General features: G+C 43.4%; 1 protein-coding gene across 4 annotated transcripts in view; it reads right to left on the bottom strand.

The window, feature by feature from the left end:
• Positions 1-24,414, bottom strand: part of CACNA2D4 (calcium voltage-gated channel auxiliary subunit alpha2delta 4) — a 558,520-nt gene that overhangs the window by 288,528 nt on the left and 245,578 nt on the right. For all 4 annotated transcript variants that reach the window (XM_029599894.1, XM_029599895.1, XM_029599896.1 and 1 more), the window contains one exon: positions 14,090-14,170. In XM_029599894.1, the coding sequence (XP_029455754.1) occupies positions 14,090-14,170 (81 nt within the window). The remainder of the gene's footprint in view (positions 1-14,089; positions 14,171-24,414) is intronic.

Below are 24,414 nucleotides of genomic sequence, written 5' to 3'. Positions count from 1 at the left end.
AGGAAAGAGGTGAGGCTAATAGATAAAGGAGAGGGAATGGGAGATGAGTCTGAAGGGGGAATGGGAATGGGGTGAGAGGGAGAAGCTGACAAAGGATCACTTGGACGTTATAAGAGCTTGGGGGGGTGAGAGAGGATCAGCAGTGGGATGCAAAAAGGGATGGATTGGGGAGGTGAGAGGAAGGGGTTTGCTGGAAGGGATGGAGGTTGAGAGAGGACCAGCTGGAGATGGTATAGGTTGAGAGAGAGGATAAGTCTCTCCTGGAAGCGGGGTTAAGATAGTGTAAGCTAGCACAGGGTAAACCAAAATGCCATCCTTGATTTATAGCTTAATTTCTCTCGACGGCAAACAACTGATGCTGTGAACAATCACCTCCAATTTGTCAGATACAACAGGTTTTGAACCCAGAGCCCTAGGAGAGTCAAAATGAAATGATTGTTAGAGGTGGATCATCCCTCTGCTAATTTGTTTTGATACTCATCTGGAGTCATGTAAATTTTCAAGAGCTAAAACGGAGTCACCCGGGTTAAAAGTTTGGGAAGCTCTGCCCTAGTCACTCCCCAACGTGCCTTTCTACCTGAATTCAAAGTAAGATGTCAGACCGCAGCATGAGAAACCTTATAGAAAGGAATAAACCTCTGACAAGAATGCTCTGATACCTCAAAGGCCTTTCAGTTCAAAGAGTACTTATTACTATTAAAAAAAAAAAAAAAAGTCCTATGGCTGTGCGGCCTGTCTCATCTACAACGGCACTGTTTCCATAGCAACCCAGAATTTAGGTACCCTGGCTCTTCAATATCCCCCTCCCCTTCCCTAAAGATAGTACAATTTAAAAGACAACTTTGACATTCCTCAAGCCCCCAGATGTTTTTCTCCTTTCCATCGTCACAGCCATCTCGGCTTTTTATGGCTGAATGTTCCAAGACATTGTATGCATTTTATGGATGTAAATGGCCATTAGAAAAATGCCCGGTGCTCTGTGCACATGGGACTCAATTTCACATGGACTGGGGAAATGCATTTTTTGAGTGTGGGGGCAGGAAGACCTGGATAGAGTTGGAGCTTGCACACACACACACACACTTTCGCAATTCAAGAAGTATGCATACAAGGTCACCCGCACAAATTTTGGCCCTCCATGAAACAGACATAAAACTTTGTGCAGGCCAACAAACCCACCTCCCACTTATAGTGGGAATTTTCAAAACAGACTGACGTGAAGACGTTTGCTTTGAAAATTCAGGAGTGAGGTCTGTGCAGAAGAGGTACAGGCACATCATCTGTGTTATAAAATGACCCTCCCTAAAACTTGTAAGCATTTATGTGAAGATGAAAGAAATAATCCAAAAAATTAAAAAAAAAAATCTATAAAACTTGATGGAACAGAACAGCACATGATTTCTTCTTCAACCTCACATCTGTGAACCCTGGAGTGCTAGAGAAATTGCCTGCCATGAGTCAGAGGCTTGACAGAAGGGAACTGTCGTCATGGCAACCCCGGCGCTGCTCTAATTCAGATCCCGGTTAAAATGATATCATATAATTTGAGAGCGAAAAGGGAACTCTGCCGGCTCCTCTCAGCGCCTGCATCAAAAGCCAAATGAAGACTTCACTTTTCAAAGACTTTACTTTTCAAAGGCTCTCTCCCCCCTCCCACCCCAACTTTGTCTCAGTTTCCCACCTAAAAGGACAAGGAAAGAAGAAAAGTTCTGGATAACAGGACAGAAAAGAAAAACTACTTTTTAACCCCTGTAGCGGGTGAGGCAAAATGCCCGGCCCGCAGCTGAGAAACGAGGCAGCTGCGGCACTCCTGAGACTAGGTGACGTAACGCCTCCTGGGAGGTAGGGAACATGCTCACATGGGAAGGACACTCTTTAGATTAAATGTCTATTTTTGCCCTTTGAAAAAAAAAACCCACGGGTCAAAACTGCCTATGGCCTTTGCATGAATGTGGGCACTTTGCAATCTGTTTTCTACTGGGGCAGTTTGCAAGACACTGTCTCATTCTTCCCCTGGGATTCACTCAAAAGAAACCAATCCCACAATCACCCTCTCCTGGAAGGGGGTTAAGATAGTGTAAAGTCAGCGCAGGTAAACCAAAATGCCATACTTGACTGATAGCGTTATTTCTCTTAACTGCAAACAACTGATGCTGTGAACAATTCCTCCAATTTGTCAGGGTCAAAAGGGTTTAAACCCACAGCCCTAGCCATTGCAGCTACAGAGGCTGCTGGCTCTCCAGGGAGTCCTGGCATTTTTACCCTCTGCGCAATGTAACGTTAGACGTAACTTTGCAGCAGTCAGACTAGACCAGATGGAGACAAACATATAAAGCACCACCAGAAGGCACCCATCTGCTGGTCCAACCACCTTCTTAGCATCTGCCCTGCAGAAACTATTCTTCTGGCCTCTGATGCTGATCTTGTTCCATTTCTCCTGCCTTGTAATCTAATTCCAGTCCTCCACTCCTCTTCTCCTGGCTCCTGTCCAGCCCCTGAGCTCCACCATCATGCCTCGGTCCTAGCCTCTCCAGGGATGGCACTTGCCCTGATAGCCATAACATGATTCTGATTGGTGCGAATAGGAATTTTTATCATCTGTAGGTTCATAAACTGCAGTCAGTTTATAAACCCTACATTTAATAGCTTCTGTATAGATGCTGGGATATTTTTGAACAGCCTCTCATTCATGTTCTGTTGACATTGGTGGCTTATATGGAAACGGCCATAGCAGGGCACATAAGCTGGCTCTTCTGCCACACAGTAGATGTCACACAAAGGATTAAAGGGCTTCACGGAAACTGGGAAGCAGCACGTTTGCTTTTCTAATAACAGCAACAATATTGCAAGACAAACCTCCTCTTCCCACCACAAGTATCATTTCTACATGCCAGACCTGAGGTATTTTTGCTACCTAGCTGAGGCATACGTCCCTCTACAGAGGGATACATTTTCAAAATGTTTAGCCAGCTAAACATGGGAGTTAGCTGGTTAAACCCACCCCCTTCTGACTGGCCAAGTTTAACCAGATAAATAATCACACAAGACACAAATTTAACTGGTGAAAATACAGATGACCCAGGGACAGGATTAGGTTATTGGGGAGAACACTTAAGTGAGTAGTGCAGATTTTCAGCACTAGTCACCTAACATGGGGCCTGATTTGCTAAGGCTTTTCCGCCATTCTGTGTCTACCGTATGGGAAAAATGCTTAGTTAAGTAACCCCCTTGGGTCAGGTAAATCTAGGTGCTGCAACAGGAGGCCTAAATATGCCTGGCCAACCCTCTAACACACTCCTCTGAACTCCAAGCCCCAAGGAAAATGTTACCAAGCCTCCCCTCCCTCGACCCAACATGTCAAACAAGCTTGCCCCAAGCCCCCTTTCCCTTCCCCGCACCCCATGAAATCGTGAAGACCCCTTTTCCCACCCATCTACCACGCCTCTAGAATCAAAACTTACAGTTCTCAAGAGTCCCTTTTTCGCTGGCAGGACAGGCACGACAACCCTCCCCCCCCCCCCCCCCCCGTCAGCTTGATATCTCAGCGCTGACTGGCACCTTCTACCACCGCTTACCTACAATTTCATGCTGGAGTCCTGGGGGGGGGGGGGGAGAGGGGAAGAGAGCAGGGGAATCTTCTTTTACAGTGCCGCATGCTGAGCGGGGACAGGAGGGAGGGAGGCTTGTGGGAAGATCCTTTTACACATGCGATGCCAGGAGGGAGGATGGGCTGGATCCGGGGGAGCTTTCCAAAAGACATTTGTGCGTTAATCGTTTAAGGGGCCCATATAACTAAGCCTTGTTAATGCACAAGCTTTTACCAATAACACAAATCTGCGGTATGTGCAGCAAAACTGAGTGAGCAGTGCTGCATGCAGAACAGCTCATTAATCTTAAAAAGGCTCAACATCCGTCACAGTAGACCTCGCAATCTGCAATAAACCCTGGATTCCCAAAGAGTTAAGCCCTCTCCCCCTTCAACACAAAATTCCCCCTAAATTAGAAGAGCAAAGGAGATCAGCCTCAGCTATTTTGAATTCTGGTGCCGGCAGGACAAGAGTAATTGGGCATCACTTCTGTGTCCAGGGCACCCAAGGTTGCTACTGAGCAAAAATGTAGGGGGGTTAAGTTTGAGGTGGGGTTTTTACATGGGGGGGCAGGGCTGCCAGGCCAACCTCTGTTGGGAGCATTGGGAAGTATTACGTTAGGGAGAGGGACAGTCCGACTGTGAGGCAGCAGTGAGGGGGGGAGGGGGCAGAGGGGGAAACTGAACACAGGCCAACTGTCCCTTTAGAGACCCAGGAGCAGGTAACCGAGGTTGCTGGAGAATGCAACGTGTGTGTGAGATTTCCTAAACTTAGGTAACCTGCAGGAAATAGGGCATGTTAACATGCCATTTTAACGCAGTTTAGTAAATAAGGCCCTTGGGGGGGGGGGGGGGGGGGTCTCTATATACTGAGCCGTGGTATTTTCGCCAAAAAAGAAAAATGCCACGGTATTCACTAAGCTGAGGTACAAAGTACAGGAGCCTGAGCCAAGAAGCAAACTAAAGCCGCAAAGATGGCGGTACAGTTTGCTATTGACTGGGCCATCGGGCTGATTCCCCCAAAAGCATGTTTTTGTTTATGACACCGGGGAAAAATACCACAGTATAGCAGCTCTGTTAACGCACCGCACTATGATGGCCCAACATCCCAAGGCTACCATCATTTAAAAGGGGCTGAAGTGGGGGGGGGGGGGGGGGGGTTCCTCGGTTAGTAGATAGTGGAGGAAGAAAGACATTCCTAGTATGTCAACACTGCAGCAACCAGAGCTTTTGTATCGTCTTTTCTTCTCAATTCGCAGGCCCCCCACCCCCCAGTATGAATTTAGAATGGCATGATCTGTGATTCCCCAGCAGATACACCTGCAGCACCTTCAGACGTGGGAGCACTTTAACTAATTATGCAACATGTCATAAACAAAAACATGCTTTTGGGGGAATCAGCCGGATGGCCCAGTCGATAGCAAACTGTACTGCCAACTTTGCGGCTTTAGTTCGCTTCTTGGCTCAGGCTCCTGGTTCCTGGGACTGGCAAGAGCTGGCAGTGTCAAGCCGCAGAGTAGTGCTGAACAGAGACTGCTGCTCTTACAGTGACAGGCAGCAGATGGGCCACCAGGCAGCATTAGAAGCAGCTCTTTAGGGAAGCTGCATAGTGCTCTCTCTCATTTCTTGCTGCAGCCCTTTTCCCTTTTCAGTTTACCTAGCGAGGGTCTCTACAGCAACAAGCACTCTGCAAAGTGCATGGAAAAAAACTCCCTTGCATAATTCGAGCACTGTATATCTGGACACGTCGCCTCCCTGTTACTAATAAAAATTATTTTGAAAAAAAAACAACAAAAAACCCCAGACAGAATCGCACGGTTACTGAAGCAAGCTGGCAGAGACTGACAGGAATGGCCAAACTCCAGTCCTCAAGAACCACAAAGAGGTCTGGGTTTCAGGATATCCACAATGAATATGCATGAGGTATATTTGCATATTTAGCCCCCATTCAGGTGAGCTCTTGGGCACAGGGCCATAACAGGGAGAGCCACGGCCCACGCAAAGCCCCAGGACCTCCTCGAATTCCCACACAGAGGGGGGGGGGGGGGGGGGGGAGGTGTACTTTTCGAGGCCCTTGGGATTTAGTTTATGCTGGGGTGACTCTTGAATCATGGGGTGCAGGCTATCAGGATTAACCACAGGATCGGCTGATCTTGAAACACCTTGGTAGTAATTACCTAGTCTAACCTGGCAGGGGTGGTCAACGTCCTGGAAGCTCCTGACTGGACCAGCCTTGGATGTCTCCCCCAATTGGAAGATATATATATATATATCTATATATCTATAGATATATATATATATATGGAGATATGGCTTGATACATTCTCGCTGGCCCCCCAATTCCTGCTTCACACCTGACTCTGATCCATGCCTAGGCCCAAAGCCTCGAACTGCCTGCACCCTCAAGGTATTCCAAGTAGCAGCTGCAGCCTGAACTTGTGGGGGGGAATAGCCATGGCATCGGGTGAAGACACCACCCGGGCACCCTGCATGGTAAGCTTGCTCCTTGAGCCACTGCTATTTATTGAAAATCTTTTCTATACCGTCGTTAAGCTATTTACCATTACAAAAAGGCACATATAGTAATGTTAAGTAATTAAAATAGTTAAAACGTTATAGAAGTGCCAACAGTGATCCGGTTACAGGGAATTCTAATATAAAGACTGTTTGATGAATTTCGGTTGTCTTGACCTTTTAATGCATGCTATTATCAAGACACCCTGCTGTCTCTTCCAGACTTCTTCCTTGCCCTCCTTTGGAGGAAACCTTCGGCAGCATCTGACATCCAGTCACTCCAAAAATCACCACCCCAACTCCAGTTCTGTTGTTCAAAAACTAAAAGTCTTCACTGATAACTGGTGACAGGAAATTACGGTCCAATCAAGTACACCAGAGAGCAGTGCAATCCAGCAACACAAAGTCCCAAAAGCAACACAAAATTCAACACAATCTCTTCCCCCCCTCCTTGCACAGGCACGCTCTTAGGGCCCTCTAAGTGTGGAACTCTCTGCCTGAACATTTAAGTCTGATACTCAGACATTTAAAAAAAACAAAAAACAAAAACACATTAAAAGCTTCTCTTTTCAGTCACCTATATGCCGAGTGTTCCTCTTGGCTCCCTCTGTATGACATCTGATTATTGATTGATGGCTACTCTGGTAATCATGGCTTATTGTGACTGGCCTACTTATATGTTGCATTGTTTCAATTTTTATGTATATTTTATTCTACTTTGCCCCAAACTCTGGAGGGTGCAGGTAATACATCTTTTAAATCATGAGAGATCTAGAACGAGTAGATGTGAATCGTTTTTTTACTCTTTCGGATAATAGAAGGACTAGAGGGCATTCCATGAAGTTAGCATGGGGCACATTTAAAACTAATCGGAGAAAGTTCTTTTTTACTCAACGTACAATTGGTCTCTGGAATTTGTTGCCAGAGGATGTGGTTAGTGCAGTTAGTGTAGCTGTGTTTAAAAAAGGATTGGGTAAGTTCTTGAAGGAGAAGTCCATTACCTGCTATTAATTAAGTTGACTTAGATAATAACCACCGCTATTACTAGCAATGGTAACATGGAATAGACTTAGTTTTTGGGTACTTGCCAGGTTCTTATGGCCTGGATTGGCCTCTGTTGGAAACAGGATGCTGGGCTTGATGGACCCTTAGTCTGACCCAGTATGGCATGTTCTTATGTTCTTAAATAAATAAGGGTCCCATTCTTCCTGGGCCCTCCCAGTACCTTTTTGGTAGCAGATCTTCTCCGTTCCTCTCTCTTACTTCTGTCTCTTAGTTGAGCCTCTGGCTGATTCTATTGGTTCAGATAGCAACTTCTGTGGATTTTCCCAGGGCAGGCCGTTTCCTTCCTTAGGTCTCTCCCATACGCTCTTTCCTCTGACTCTGAAGATGTCCCTTTTTCCTCAGGCTCCTCACACTCAAGATTGCCTCCATAACACTTCTCACTCTGGAATCCCAGGGACCTCCTGGACTCCCTTCCTTTCAGGAAGGCCCTGGCCAAACTCTCCTTAAATCCTAACCACCTTCACAGAGCATCAGCACTTCTCTTGTTCATCCTGAGCCTTCCCTGTGGAGAGAGAGGCCCAATGCTATTATGCCATGGAGAAATGGAAACCCTGCAAAACTCCAAATCTTGAAATTCTCTCTCCTTCTATCCCTGCATCACATGGGTGCAGTACTTCCACATATCCCCCCCTCCCACCCCCTCCCAGTGGTACACTACCTTAACTCACCGGCATTATTTGGTTGAGACATCTCTGACACATACTAAGGACACTCAGACCAGCTGAAGCAACTGCTGCCATGCAAGTGAAGAGCAAACTACTTACAGGAGGATAGAATTTGACACCCTGTTTACACATAAGATGAAGGCAGTGCATGCAAATTTATCTTATGCATATTCATTGTGGATATCCTGAAAACCAGTTCTGTTTGTAGCTCTTGAGAACTGGAGTTGGCCACGCTGGGATTATGTCATCACAACTGTACATCCCTTACATGGACAGCGACTGATGAATGATTTTGCTGGGCGTAGATAATACACAAAGCAGCAGCATTAAAGCTGAGCATAACATTCAGTTTTTTAATCCTTAGAATTCCTTTCTGCTCAAACTACTACTCTCGATCTTTTTTTTTCTACATTTCAGTCATTTATCACTTGCTCTCCAGTCACCAAGCGCATAATTACAGTAATTCCAGCATAATGAGTATAATTATGCATCACAGCAAAGCTAAAGCAAACCCTTCCTCAGCGTGGCTTAAGCAAGCTCTTCACGAGCACTCCTTAAGCAAAAAGCATGCCCATTGTCTTCTGAAGCCCCGCCTGACCAACCAGGAATCCATTAGACACCGTCCTTCTCTATCCTGGATCCTTCAGAAGGTAGCTAAAGAGAAGGATACCATCTGGAGAAACAGGCCTGCTTATCCAGCAGTGACTTTTAGGACCACATTACTGCTCCAACAGCTATTCCTCCACACACTTCAACTCAGCAGTTCTAGTATTAAGATCTCAGATAGTATCTTTCTGGTCAGCAGGGCTGGCGCTCTGTCTAGGCAAACCACCTATCGTCTAGACAGAGCGCCAAAATCTGGGGGGGGGGGGGGGGGGGGGGGGGGGGCAGCAAAATCCCAGAGCCAATACCACCAAAGATGGGAATTTTGTGCTGGAGCCACTACCGCTGTGTTGGAGATACGTTGGGGGAGGAGGTGAATGACCAAAGGTTCACCTAGGGCACCAAATACTCTTGCACTGGCTTTGCTGGTCAGTCATCAGCCAGCTCTCTGGAAGGTCAAAGGAGCTGGTATGGCATTAGGGAGAAATCTGGGAACTGCTCACACCTGAGAACTTTTGTGCTTAGCTCGTGCCGAGATTTGCAGATAAACATGCCGATTTAATCTTTTGTTATAGGCTCTTACAACCTCTTCTAGGCCAACCTTTGCTTTATGTTTTTAGTCCTGGCAGTTTTCTTTTCTCCTTATCCTCCCAGCTAAAGGAGAACCAGAGCTGGGATCCAACACCATGAGCCTTCATTCTCAAACACTCAGGGCATTGTACTCCTATTCTACATCCCCCTTCCTTTTTCAGCTGCTCAGTGCAGCGATGGTCCTTGAGCGGGAAGCAGCAGAACATCGACTCCTTCGGAGTGTGCAATTGTAGGCCCTGAGACTGGCTGCTAGGTGCCGCTGTTGTATGAAAGCCAGGGCTTCCCTCCCTCTCAGGAAACTGTTCATGCTGCCTCCCCAGTATCCTCCGGGGAGCAGCGTCCTGGGTTGAGAATTGTACTTGGGTTCCCCTGCATGCAGCACTTCCCACTAAGCCACTGGGGCAGTCCTGTCAAACGTTGGCCATAATATATGCAGTTACCCGAACACTGGAACTATATTTCTAAAAGCTCAGATATCACAAAGACCTATATTGATTTTAATGAAGAAATCAGAGATTTGTAAATGAATCTAACATACTTGGATCCACTTGATTTGAATGGAAGGACATCATCCTGATAGTTACACTTGAGACTTTTCCACTTGAAACCCATGCATGCTCTAATGTTTTAAAGAACTGGAATTGTTTAGTTAAATATAAAACTCAATTAAATACACTAGAGCTCAAGAACTCTCCTTTCCTGCTCTGGCATATTCCTGCCCCTGTATTCTTTTACTCTCACTGGTGTCCAATATTGTGATAGCAGGTACTCAACATTTTTAATAAAGGAGGCATTTCAAAAGCTTCATTGTACTTCTTAGCCTTTCATTCTAAACAGTATCTCCATTCTCCCTCTTCTCAGAGATCCTCTTTTCTTTGGGAACAAAACACTTATAAATACAAGAGTTTGAAAGCCTATTTCACACAAATGATGAATGTGTTATATTAATGTGCTTTTCTTTAACTGTTTTGTACTTTTACATTGTAAAATATCAGACGTTAAAGGGGATGGAAGGTGGATGGTGATTGGGGACATTTGTACAAGATCACAGTTGGTGTTTTTAGTGTTTGGGATCTGATGTGCCATCTTGATTTAGCATATTGAATTAAGAAATTGTATTTTGTACAGTAAAATAATATAACCCAGTGGGATACCTACAGTAACATAACATATGGATTTGATAACCCACTTGAATATCTAAATTCTATAAATGATTTCCAAGATAAAGAAAATTGCATAATATACGGAAAACATTTAAAAAAATGCATATCCATGAATAAACCAGAGAGAGAGAGAGAGAGTGTGAGTGTGTGTGTGTGTGTGTGTGTGAATATATCTGTGTATGAGACCTGGGCCTGGTGAGGAGAACATTTCTCACATCTGCTTAATAAATTCTTGATTACTTGATCATCTTGGTGACAGCACAAAAGCTTTTATGTATACTTTGGAAGCTTATGCAAACAATCTTGTGGTAAAAAAACTGGCCGTGCAAGCAGATAAAAAATTAACATGCGTTGTAGAATACTACTTAACGTATACGCAACAAGTTTACTGTGTGCATGTTAAGGTTTTGACAAGAATATGTTGTAAAATAACCCAATGGATCTACAAGAAAAGAAAATACAATGTGTAAAAGGCACAGATATGCAGAACCAACCCCTAAGATCACACAGCAATTACTTACATTTGGTGACGTGAAATCCCCCATAGAAGGTACGTGACTGGACAAGGAAAGGTCATGTGACTGACATTCTGTCTGAAGAGTGTTCCTGTTGTCAATTTTTCAGAGATGTGTGGGGTTGGGGCAGAGGAATAACCCATGCTAAATGACCATTTCCATTTTGGGCCAGTTAGTCTAGGGAATTTCAGCGGGCACTGTGCCCAGACCCTGGTATGAGGAAGGTATTAAATTTTAGGGCTTTGAGTCCATACATGCACTGGTATGCTTTCCATAGCATGTATGGAAAGCATACCATATTGTCTCTCATGGGCCCCAATAAAGTCTCATGTGCACATTCAGCTCCTTCATTTACATTCATGCAGGCACTAATTTTAGCATTTACATATTAATGTGATAAGAGGACCATCTTAAGACCTTGCTGCATACCTATCTTTAGTATGTAAAGAAGGCAATTAGTGTGCACGTTAAATTTTACATCTCCAATTTCAACCGGGTTTCAGCAACTCTATGGGGCAGATTTTCAAAGGGTTACGTGCGTAACATACGCGCGTAACCCCTGAAAAGCTGCCCCTGTGCGTGCCGAGCCTATCTTGCATAGGCTCGGAGGCGCACGCAAGTCCCGGGGCTTCGAAAAAGGGGCATTCCAGGGGCAGGACCGAGGCCTCCGGAACAGCCACTGTGCCGGGGGATGGCGCGCCGGCGCATGCAAGTTACACCTGCCCAGAAGCAGGCGTAACTTTCCCGTTAAAGGTAAGGAGGGGGTTTTAGATAGGGCTGGGGGGGGCGGGTTAGATAGGGGAAGGGAGGGGAAGGTGCAGGGGGTGGAGGGAATGGGAGGAAGGCTGCGCGGCTTGGCGCACGCAAGTTGCACAATTGTGCAGCCCCTTGCGTGCGCCGACCCTGGATTTTACAACATGTGCGCTGCAGCATTTCCACTATAAGAATCACCCCTGGATTCCCCCCGCCTCAATTAACATGTAGCACCATCTTGGGATTCCCTCATCCCCAACAACATGCAGCACAAGCATGGCAGATTTTCATCCCCAAAATACAGCACCATGGGATGCCTCAATCCTCCCCCATAGACAGTACCCTCACCAAACATCTATGGATGAGGAGACCTTGGGCATATTTCCCAACACACTTCATCAAAAGGGATAATTTTCAAAGCCACTTACACATATAAAACCTGGACATGTGTGTAAAGGTACACGTGGAAACCCACATGTCCTTTTATGTGCAGACGTGACAGGCATCTGGGTGGACGGAGTTGAGAAGGGGATAGGACTCGCATGCAAAGACCTTTTGGATTTTCAGAAGCCTGCACATTAGTTGCAGAAGTCATGCACTGCCAGGAGTAGGTGTAACTTGCTGCATGCAACTTGCGTGCCTACTCTAGGACTTTACTGCAACATTTTTAAAGCGATTGTATGTGCACAAAATCACTTTGATTAAATTAGCAGAAAAATCTGTGGGTAACAGGTACATGACTTTAGTGCTATAGCAGTGTTATAAAATTACACTCAACATGTATACAACTTTCTGGATTAACAGGAATAATCAAGAAGGCACATCAACAGCTTGGCTATGGCTATGGCATCAAGCAGTTAGAAAACCTGATCATCCCAAAGTAGATCCAATAGTTCTAAATAAAATTCCAGACAGCAGAAAGCTCTGCTGAAGCTAAGACAAGCCCAGTAAAACCAGCATGAAGAGCAACCTGAGTAGCAGGAGAAGTCCATAGCAGCAGGCTCTCCAATGCGTTCAGACTAACCGCAATATAATTACACCTGCCTTAGCATTTGCGTCTTCTGGCAAACAAAAATTACAAGAGAATTCTACATGTCTTGGTTTGGAGAATTTGCTAGTCAGACAGCTTGTGACTTTTGGTCTTCCAGCCTGATCGGAACCCAGCCTGGCTAGCATTGCTGCTATGGTTGGAGGGGTTTAGGAATGGAAGAATGGATGGAAAGAAAAGCCAGAAACAGAGCCTCCATGGGCCACCATTGAAGACTGCTTGATATTTCCTCATCAGCCCCATCCCCCCCTTCATCTAGATTTGACACTACAGTACTATCAGGAGAGGAGAACAGACCTGGGCTCCTTTCAGAACCTGCAATGACTGGAAGGTTTTTTTTTTTACTGCTGAGCAACATTTGTGGCTCTGTCTCACCCAGAAGTTATAAATGATGCTTTCACAGTGCCCCCTCAGCTCAAAACAAACCAATAGCCCAGCTCCCACCAAGGATGGCGGGCAAACTGTATTCACATGCACCAAATTTACCTTTAAGCAATGCCTTTGTTTCTCCAGGAATTCCAAAACATTGCATACGACCACGAGCACATAGCTCTCCACAACAGAGACTGGAGAAGATGCTACTTCCAGGATGCCAACTACTCTACTATTCCAGACTCACCTATCATTAATTCTGGAGGACTGCTCATAAAAAGGACTTAAAATCTTCATGGATGGTGAAGCCAAAACAAACATTCCCTTGCATATAAACATTAATGTGCCAAGAGCACATCATCACATTTAACAAAAGGTCATGGATAAGAACATAATGTTTTACTCTCTCTTTCCTTCTTTTTCCATCATCATCCAGGGTGCTGTCACTATGACAGTACTTTGATTTGTCTAATTCAGGGGTAGCCTTGAGAGTCACAAACAGGCTGGGTTTTCAGGATATCCACAATGAACATGCATGAGCTAGATTTGCATACAATTGCATATTTGCTGTGGATATCCTGAAAACCCGGCCTGTTTGCGGCTCTTGAGGACTGGAGTTGGCCACCCCTGATCTAATTCTGTGTCATTAATTCTTTTAACATTTAGCATTTTTAACAGTGCTTATTATTTCTTATAGCCCCCCCCCCCCCGGCAGTTTCCTTCAGCTCAATCAGAACGGACCTCTGTGTTGGGCTACGGTGCCACAAGCCTGCATGCCCAACTACCCAGAGCTTCTGCCCCTATTTGATAACCTTCTCCCACTGACTATGGTTCAACCATCGCAGAGACAGTCCTTTGGTCAAGGGCCATGCAATCTTGTGCCGTTCAGAGCATGCATTTGTGGGCTTTCAATCCAGTCACTAGGGGAGCAGAATCCTGGCTTGGGAATCAAATCTAGGTCTATCTGACAATTCAGAGAGCCATGAGGCTGACCCAACAATTGCTTACTATTAATCGCCCACACTACAAAGCTGTTTTGTCTGGGCCTTAGACATCTCTGTTTCTGCAACTGATACTACCAGGGCGATGCAACGCAAGTGCCATTACAACAGGGTCTGGAACCTGAAATAGGATGCCTACGAATTACGTTCTGACATGCAACGTCTCCCATTCTACCCGAGAGATGAAACTGCTGCAGCCTGCAGCTCTCTTACCTGCAGCGATGGCAGTCTTGCCATCTACCGTCACTGACACCGCCGTGCTCACAGTCACCACCTCGGTCCTATTGCTTCCCTCTGTCAAAGAAAGAAACCAGGCAGCTTGTTATTTTTCTCCTGAGTACAGCAAGGGAAGTCGGGGGGGGGGGGGGGGGGGGGAATATGGAAGAGATGACAAATCCACACAAACTTGCTTGTTTCTTTTTAACAGTCGACAAACAATTGAATTACAGAACTAAAAACCAAGAAGTGTTGTATGAAACGTCACCTGCAATTTGGTTAACATGATTTAAGGAAAGAAAATGTAAAGGCCCAAGGAAGCACAGGACAAATACAGTAGGGATTCTGGCAATTAAGAAAAAAAAAAAGCAAGCATCCAACCTGGCTTATTTAAAGAGATATTAAATCAAGAAACATTTCTTGAAAAGAAATAATCAATATTAAATTATGAAAAAAAATAGCAAATAATATACAAATCATATATGATTAATGTCCCATCAAGGCCTCAAAACCAGGGCGGCAGTTCTATCAGCTCGGCCACAGAGGTGTTTTGAGTCTCAACAGTAATTACTGACAATGTTACATAACAGGGGTGAATCGATTTTTGCTACCTTTGCTTGATGGAGGTTTGTGCACAGCATACTGTGCAGCAGGTTCCATACTTTCCCAGCACCGCACACACTGTTTACGTGCTTTTAAAACACCCGCTTCTGTGACAGGCCACAGGCTTACTTGCATACTAGCAATACACAGTAATGAAATATATTCCTGTGCATCTTGATACACTTCTTCTTACAATACAATTTAGAGAACGATTTTCAAATGATTAGCCGGATAACACCCTCAGTGGCAAACTACCTTCTTCCTTTGTGGGTAAAAAATACCTGCACAGCAAAAAGGTGGGTGGAACTGGCGATTTTCATTTCAAAATCCCCTGTGCAATTTTGGGCATGGCCTTTTCACCTGGTATTGCAGCGCCGGCCAGACCTAATGGATCTTCCCTTTGGAAATGTGCTTGCAGGCCCATGGATACAAAATATCCATGACACCACAAGCTAATTGCAGATTACACACATACACACGCACACACTTCTAGTGAACACACAGGAGCACATTTTCAGTAGGGAATTTAACGATACACTATGCGTCTACTTTTTATCCCACACAAGTTCAGCTGATACTCAATTTATCTAACTTGGATTACTGCAATCCTCGTCGGATTGACAGGTGTTTCAATGCAATCATTACAGCTGATCCAGCATGTTACTGCAAGGCTTATTACAGGAGTCAATATGTCAGAGTATATTATGTTTATTCTATATTCCTCAAAAATAGAACCTTCATGATAGATGTAACAACTCTTTCAAAAACTCTTAAATCCTCGTGAAACGAATGAAAAATTTTTTTTAAACTATTAATAGAACAAAAAAATTTTTTTGGAAGGAAAGGAATGTTTCATATACAAGATCATAAATCCCCAACCGGGGTGATATGACTATAAAGTGTAATCATAAACATCCCTCCTCCGACCAATGTGTGCAATGTGTGTACAAAACAATATTGCAGTCAAAACAGCTTTTTGTTAAAGAACTTTTTTTTGAAAAAATTTTTGTATGATGACCAAAAAAAATTTTAGCTCTGTAGAAAGTGGTGCAAAAATACACTCAAGTGTTCAAATAATTCAAAGTGTTATCAAATGAACGCTCCTCGCAGCCTTGATAACTAATCCCAAACAAAGGGTATGAAACTTGAAAAGCCGCTGGTGGACGCGACCCAAGGAGGCTTAACCGGCAGTCTCTTATGGCTTACAACAAAAGCTCCTGCAACACCCCGACTTATCTGATGGTTTGATGGGTCACCGACGTAGCCACGTTTCAGGTCTGCACTGAGACCTTTCATCAGGGAGTTAATCCTCTTCTGATGTCTCGTCGGTCAGTGTTGGGCCATTGCCTGCTAGGTTCCAAGTGTAGGTCTTACGACTCTGTCCAAGGCTGAAAACGCTGTAAGCTAACGGAAGCGTCCATTTAAACGTGGTGTAGAGATAGCTGTGCAACCAATCTCCATCGAGCTCTGAACGTATGACGTGTACAGCGGACCGCGAATCAAAAAGGTTAAAGAAAGAAGAAGCAAACTCCATTCAAAGCGCAAACATTTAAACTTCAAAGATCACAAAATTGAATTCCAATCTAATAATTCATTTAACCCTGTTGGTGCTTGTGATTGCAGAGTAAAAATCCAAAAGGCTTCTCGTTTGTTTAAAGAACGGGACCGATCGCCACCACGAGAAGGCAATCGGACTTGGTCTAAGATAGTCCATTTCAAGTCTCCGAAAGTGTGGCTTTTCTGAATGCAATGTGAAACAATAGGTGCAGTTAAAGTGGCAGTGTGTAATTTAGACTTGTGTTCATTTAAACGGATTCGAATTTTCCTGACCGTCCGACCGATGTATACCTTCGGACAAGTACATACAATAGCGTAGACCACATGATCGGATTCACATGTGGTATGTGTCTTACGATATACTTTGTAACCTGAAACAGGGTCAGTCCATGTATCTCCGTTCATACTCAGTATACGATGAGCACAGTGACCACATTGATTATGACTGCCACCTTGTTCATGACTACTGCCATCTATTGTTGCATGTATCAGTGTATCACGAATGTTCTTACCACGTGTCGTGACAATCAATGGAAAATCTTTGAAAACTTCGTGAAGCGCCAAAACTGGCCAATGTGTCCGGATAGAAGCAGCTATAACGTGGCTACGTCGGTGACCCATCAAACCATCAGATAAGTCGGGGTGTTGCAAGAGCTTTTGTTGTAAGCCATAAGAGACTGCCGGTTAAGCCTCCTTGGGTCGCGTCCACCAGCGGCTTTTCAAGTTTCATACCCTTTGTTTGGGATTAGTTATCAAGGCTGCGAGGAGCGTTCATTTGATAACACTTTGAATTATTTGAACACTTGAGTGTATTTTTGCACCACTTTCTACAGAGCTAAAAAAATTTTTAGATCATCATACAAAAATTTTTTCAAAAAAAAGTTCTTTAACAAAAAGCTGTTTTGACTGCAATATTGTTTTGTACACACATTGCACACATTGGTCGGAGGAGGGATGTTTATGATTACACTTTATAGTCATATCACCCCGGTTGGGGATTTATGATCTTGTATATGAAACATTCCTTTCCTTCCAAAAAAATTTTTTTGTTCTATTAATAGTTTAAAAAAAATTTTTCATTCGTTTCACGAGGATTTAAGAGTTTTTGAAAGAGTTGTTACATCTATCATGAAGGTTCTGTTTTTGAGGTTCTATTTAGTACAGTAAGGATCCTTCTACAATTGTTTGGGTGCCCATTGATAATTGTTTTTATTCTATATTCCTTGCATTGGTTGCCGGTTAAGTGGCAGTTGCTGTTTAGAATGAGAAATGACTACTTACCTGATAATTTCCTTTTCTTTAGGAAAGTCAGAAGAATCCAGAACAAATGGGTTATGCACCTCTACCAGCAGATGGAGACGGAGCAAACTGACGTCACAGTACATATACCCCCCTGCAGTGACATCAGCCTGCCAGTATTGCCTTCAAAAGCAACTGTGGACAGACTAGCAAATATCTTGATTAAAAACAAGTAACCATTTCAATACTCAGCCAACAGACAACACTGAGCGCAGACAAGATTGTATAAACATTAGTGTAGGGACTAGATTAACACTTACCAGTAATCCCTGTAACATGTAGTCACACAAGAGGACCATAATGCAAACATTCAGCAGCCACAGGAGGGAAGATGGATTCATCTGACTCTCCTAAAGAAAAGGAAATTATCAGGTAAGTAGTAATTTCTCATTTCTTAGCATCCAGTCAGATGAATCCTGAACAAGTGGGATGTACCCAAGCTACTTCCGAATAGGGCGAGAGGCTGCCCGCGGTCCAGTGCAAAGGACACATCCTCCCAGGCCTGCACATCCAGACATAATACCTAGAAAGGTGTGTAAAGAGGGCCACGACACAGCTCTGATGCGTAGCAGAGGTGCCTAAGGCAGGGAAATGATACAAGTGCCAGCAAAAACATACTCCCCATCACGGAAAACATTACAAGCAGGTTTTGGATCAGTAAACCCTAATGACAGTAGATCTAGAACCTTCTGGATACAGGAAAAAGTCTAGAGATATAAATAAGAGAAGGACACTTGGACAAAGAGTGCACAGTTTCCTTCAGTGTTTCAAGACAACTCAAAACCAACTGGGGCCAGAGAAATTCCCAGAACGAAATTAGGTCCACTGACATCCAAAGGATAGAATGTCTCTGCAGAAATATGCCCATGTTTAGCTAACAGGCATTCCAACTGTAAGCACAAGTTACTAGGCTTTTCAACTCAACCCCAAGCAAATAACTCACTGCCGATTCCAGTAGGGAGTTACCCACCAAGATAGAGTCCTCAGCCTGCTTGGAACAGCTGAGGCTGAGAGCGAATTCCACAGGGAAGAAATCCAGAAACACTCCACCAAGATACAGGAAAGCTGGGGTGCTGTAAGTGCAAATCCCTGTCAAACAGGATTTCTTCACCAGCCTGGAAACCGTAAAAGTACCAGGGCAGGACAAGGGCGATCTTGGAACAGATTGCCCCGAACCTGGCTTAGATATTAATACCTCAGCCATGATAGCTTCCCCCAAGGAAGTGAGAGCAGAAATACAGAATAAGCAGCCAATATGTCCAATCTGGATTTCTTTATTGAATAGAGACAAGAATGTGCAAACAAGCCAGACTCTGGCCGAGTTTCGCCCTCTTTCAATAGGGCTGCATCAGGGGCTAAAACAATAAATAACATATAAAGGTAAATAAATTAATTAAAAAATTATAAAAACACAATTGAAACAAACATGTAAAATGAACATATATATGGTAACATAAATGTATGTGGTGTAACAAAATGCGGAAACATAAATTGCAATAAATGTATATAAAGAAATATATGTATATAAAGAAATGTTAATATAATATTGCCTTTACCTCCAATATATCTGTGTATCCTTTCTGTATAACTGTATTTCTGATGTGAATAAAAATTAAAACAAATATAATATGATAAATGAAAAATATGACAATAGTAATAAATATTATTTATGACTAAAAAATAAAAAAGGATAAAAAAGATAAAAAGTAATGCTCACCACTCATGTGTGGAATGAACTAATTGTGATGTGTGTGTGAAAAGGGAAAAAATTGAACAATTAAGACAGACCATATAAAAAATAAAAGTGAAACCAAAAAAAGGGACTAAAACCCATGTGAAAATGAAATATATCAATTGTGAAGTGTGATTTAATGTGAATTTCTCATATGAAATGTCTAATGATATTGCTTTCTAGTGCATACACCAACCAATTCTATATCCACGTCGTCATCGTATGCACTTTAGTGCTCCTACCATGTGACAGGGGCCGGCCAATGGCACGGATACCCTGTTACATGGTAAGGGCTAGGGCCATCGGCGCCATCTTTATGAGTGGCAGCTGACGGCCCAAGAACGGGAGATCGCTCCCGGTACCACCACTAGACCACCAGGTAATTTTAAAATGTTTTGGGGGGATCGGGAGGGTGGGAGAAGCTAAGGGGTCATCTTTAAAGGGTCGGGTGGGGTTTTTTTTTTTAATCGGGCCATCGGCGCCATTTTTGAGTGGCAGTCAAATTGGCGCCGATGGCCCGAGAGCGGGAGATCGGTCCCCGCGCCCCCACTGGACCACCAGGTACTCGTAAAAGTTTGGGGGGGGGAAGGTAAGGGGTCAATTTTAAAGGGTCGGGCCTCACTAAAAAAAAAATTAACGATGTGAATCGGAACCGATTTTGATTCACATCTCCAGCGATCAGATTTTTTTCTCCCTCCAGCCAAACCCGATCGCTAAGATGATTGGGCACACGATTCACATCTCTAGAGAGCACTAAGGTAAATACCATGACATACTCTGCTCCCGTGATCACATGGCTCCGTGGGGAGAAAAAAAAATAAAAAACTGAGGACTCTGCCTAGGGGGCAAGGTGATGACTACAGCTGCACATGCTCAGTAGGGCATGTTTGAGAGTTCTAGATTGTTTGAGATCAAAGTTCTGTGCCAGGCTCCATCCGAGGATGTCACCCATGTGTGAGAACTACCATCCTGCTTGTCCTCAGAGAATTGCATATACACAAATTATTGTGCATAATAAACAGGGACATGCATTATAGTTTATTGTATTACAGACTTTTGCAGCCTATCAGAGTAAAATATTTAATCACCAGTGCCATGTGCTATATACAGATGTGGTGGCATCTGTCAGTAATTAGATGTGCCCATGTGGGCTGGAAGGCAGCTCAGGCACTGGACTCTAGACAACATAGCTGGCAAACTAAGGAGAATTGGCACATAGCTGCGGGAGAGTGGGCTGTGTACATCACCAAATGGAGCCAACAGCAGGGACAAATGGGATGGAGGAGGGATATGGGTCATAGGATACCAGCGTAGTCAGGCTGGGGGTGGGGGGGTGCAGGGGGTGGTGGTGGCGGCAAGTGCTCAGATCAGATATGGGGGCATACAAATACTTATTACCTCGCAAAGGTTTTGTGGGCATTAGCTAGTATTACATTCATACACAGAACATACTTAGATGCCATGTAAAATGCACCTGCACCATGATAAATGAGTGCATGCAATTTAAGAGGCCTAGCCAGTGCCATTCATGCACATGCATCAGGTTACATGTTCAGGCTGAATACCACAGCAACCAATTCTTGTGCACTATGCTACAAGCAATAATGCATTCTCATGGGCCATCCTTTCTGCCTAAAGCAGATCGCTTGCTTTTATACTTCATCCCGGGATTGCATGATGTACTTCATGCTCATGCATTCTACCAATACGGCATCGCTTCACGCTCACATGTGCTACCAGTAATCTTTCATGACATATTTTCATGTATATACACATAGTTATCAAAATGTTAAGAGTAACACATCATGTAATATGTTTATTATACCACTAAAATATATGTACATGTTAGTCATCACATATCTCACGCAAGCACAGTGTGAACACTATAAGAGAGGGAAATAGTATCTTAACTATTCACTCAACCATATATTAAACTAGACTGGAGACAATATCATAGGCGAAGTGCTCACAATCAGTTCTCGATCTGCTGTCTCTCGCCCTCAATGGGCCGCAGGCAGTAATCAGCCTGTGAGCTCAAACGGTATTTAATCATTTATTGTCTCCTGTCTACCCAACCCTCACTCCAAAGAACATACTTTATTTAATCAAATAGTCTTTAAACCATGAAAGTGCAAAGTTATCTAAACAGTTCATGTATTTCTCAGAATCTGTAAACTTGCTACCGGTTAGTAACCCACTAATAATAAACAACAAGTATTGAGCCACGTGAGTGGTCATTCAAATATCAAAAAGGTATACTTCCATTATCCACCCCGACATGGTCCATGTTTCGACTCACAAGGAGTCTTTTTCAAGGGGAATGAAGATGACAGATCACTATGTCACCGGTATATTATTTTCATTCAGTTCCTGTGAAACAATATGAAAAAATATATAAAATTAATTAAAACCAAAATCCTAAACCCGCACACACACACTAACAAAATGCTCCCAACTACTATTCAACTGAAAAACTCCGTTTGGACTTAAAGGCTAACAAGTCTATACAAACATCATCCTTAAAAATGACAAACCATTCAATCTGAAAAATAACATGTCATTCGGTGTAAAGAATGTAAAAAACTCACCGGAACGCCAGAATCATTGAACTCAACTTCACAGCATGGCGATAAACGCCTTTGTTCAACTGAACTGACTCGCCTGATTTAAATAGACCGCTGAGTAATGCAAAACCGAAAAACGCAGAAACACCTGGTTTCCGGTAACATGCTTATACACCGAAAACTACTAGTCCCAGTATGCCCTGCCGTAATAGATTACCCTGCTACTACAAAACTATCACCCCCTATGATTTCAAAAAACAGACCAATCAATTTCTTTGTTGAGTCCTCTCGGGATCACTGAATCAAAAAAGTGTATCCATTTTTGTTCCCTTTGAGTAAGGTACAGATCAAAATTGCCCCCCCGCTTGCTCAGAATGGGCTGTTCAATCACAGCAAATTTGAATTCTGCAAAAGTGTGGTTCTTGTCAACGCAGTGCTGGACGCATGGTGCCTCCAGTCTGCCTCTAGTGATGGCGCTCCGATGTTCAATCATACGTGTCTTAAGACATCTTTTGGTTTTCCCAATGTATAAGAGTGGACACGGGCACCACAGAGCATAGACCACTCCTCTGGATTCACAGGTAGTGGCCACTGCTAATTTAAAATTACCTTTGGCAAAAAATGGCAACGTGTTACCATCATATGATTGATCACAAACCGAACACTTCATACAGGGATGATGCCCGGCATGAAAATTTGTTGCCATTAAGTTATCCTTCATCTCATCAGAAAAATCTGAATGTACTATCAGGTCCCTGATGTTTTTACCTCGTTTGAATGCAAACATTGGGAAACTTTGAAAACCATCATGCAGACTTAATATATGCCAATATTTTTTGATCACTTTTTGTACTTTAAAAATCTGGGATGAAAATGGTAATACACATACCAACTGTTCTGTATCTCTACTTCTACAAGTAGGTTGTAGTAGTAAATCTCTATTAATCCAGCGGGCACGCTTGTATGCCTTTTTGATGATATGTAAAGGGTAACCACGTGAAGTAAAATTCTGAATCATCACCTGTGCCTTCAATTTATAGTCAAATACGTCTGAACACAGACGTCTTAATCTTAAAAATTGACCAAACGGTAAGTTGGAACGAAGATGAAAAGGATGACAGCTGTCAAACCGGAGAACCGTGTTCCTATCAGCCGGTTTTCGATAAATAGAAAATTGGAACCCCATCTGCTGAATACTGATAGAAATGTCTAGGTAAGAAACGTTTTTTCTGTCAAAGATATAAGTAAAACTCAAGTTGACATCACAATTCTGTAACCATTGCATAAAGGCTATGAAAGTTAATTCGTCACCTTCCCACACAACCAGGATATCATCTATATACCTCCTCCACAATTTCACATGTTGACCATAGGGGTTATTCCTCAGATGTTTATACTCAAAATCTCCCATATACATATTAGCGACATCTGGTGCCATAGTGGCACCCATCGCCACTCCTTTGGTTTGATGGTAAAAAACATTGTCAAACATGAAAAAATTGTTTCTTAAAGCCACTTCTGCCAAAGCACTCACAAATTCTGCAGGAATACGATTGTTTAAATTCCTGGTATGGAGTGTATCTTTAATAATATTGATGGCCTCTGTCTGTGGTATGTTGGTGTAGAGAGATACTACGTCAATGGTGGCTAATGCTAACGCATCATTGGGGAATAAATCTCCTGTGATATCTTCCAGTTGAGTCATCAAATCAGTGGAATCCCTGACATAGGATGGTAATTGTTTAACCAAAGGGGCCAAAAATTTGTCAACAAAAATTGACAACTGAGGACAGCACATTTCTACACAAATGGAACCAGATATTAAACAAATGTTCCTTAGATTTGATGCTGGCAATCATTGAACAAGCAAGAACTACTGGAGATATCATTAAAGGAGAAATTGCACAGTTGTATGATATAGCCAAAGGTGATATGGCTGCCTCTGATTTTGAACAAAAATCCATTGAAGTTAATGAGATTATGACACCATTTTCTAAACAATTGAAGGACACAAAATTAGAGAAATTTGTGAGGGACGAAAAAGACTACCAGAAGGGGCCAGTATACTTCTGGATGCAGCCGAATTACAACAGAAATCGCAATCGGAGGGCTCGTACTTTTGATAATTCGAGCTCCTCTTCAGATTCTTCGGGAGAAGATAAAGAAGATGGTGAACATTCGAAAACTGTTGTTCCTCCAAAACAGAACAGAAAAGTAAGATTCCAGAATCAACATCAAAAAAACCAGCAAACGTCAGGACGGAATCCAGGGATGGGGAACAATGCAGTACGCTCACGTCCAACAACCCGATCTCAGCAGGACCAACATCCACGGTAATCAATTTATCCAATTTACAGCTATCTATAGAACAAACTGCCATGCTTGAGAAAGGTTTGTCATATGTACCTACGGTCAAATGCGATATATTCGAGATTGAAAATTTTTTTCATAAGTTCATCCGGAATCTGTCTCTTAAGGTTTTCTTTTCTAAAAAACAACATCTGCACTTTAGATACGTCGATTGTTACACCAGAATCTAAATGGTACCCCCCAGGGCCAATGGATTC

This window comes from Rhinatrema bivittatum, chromosome 4 (assembly GCF_901001135.1).
Source record: "Rhinatrema bivittatum chromosome 4, aRhiBiv1.1, whole genome shotgun sequence".
Taxonomy (NCBI): Eukaryota; Metazoa; Chordata; class Amphibia; order Gymnophiona; family Rhinatrematidae; genus Rhinatrema; species Rhinatrema bivittatum.
The sequence above is the reverse complement of the archived record's forward strand: the minus strand, read 5'-3'. Positions and strand labels throughout refer to the sequence as shown.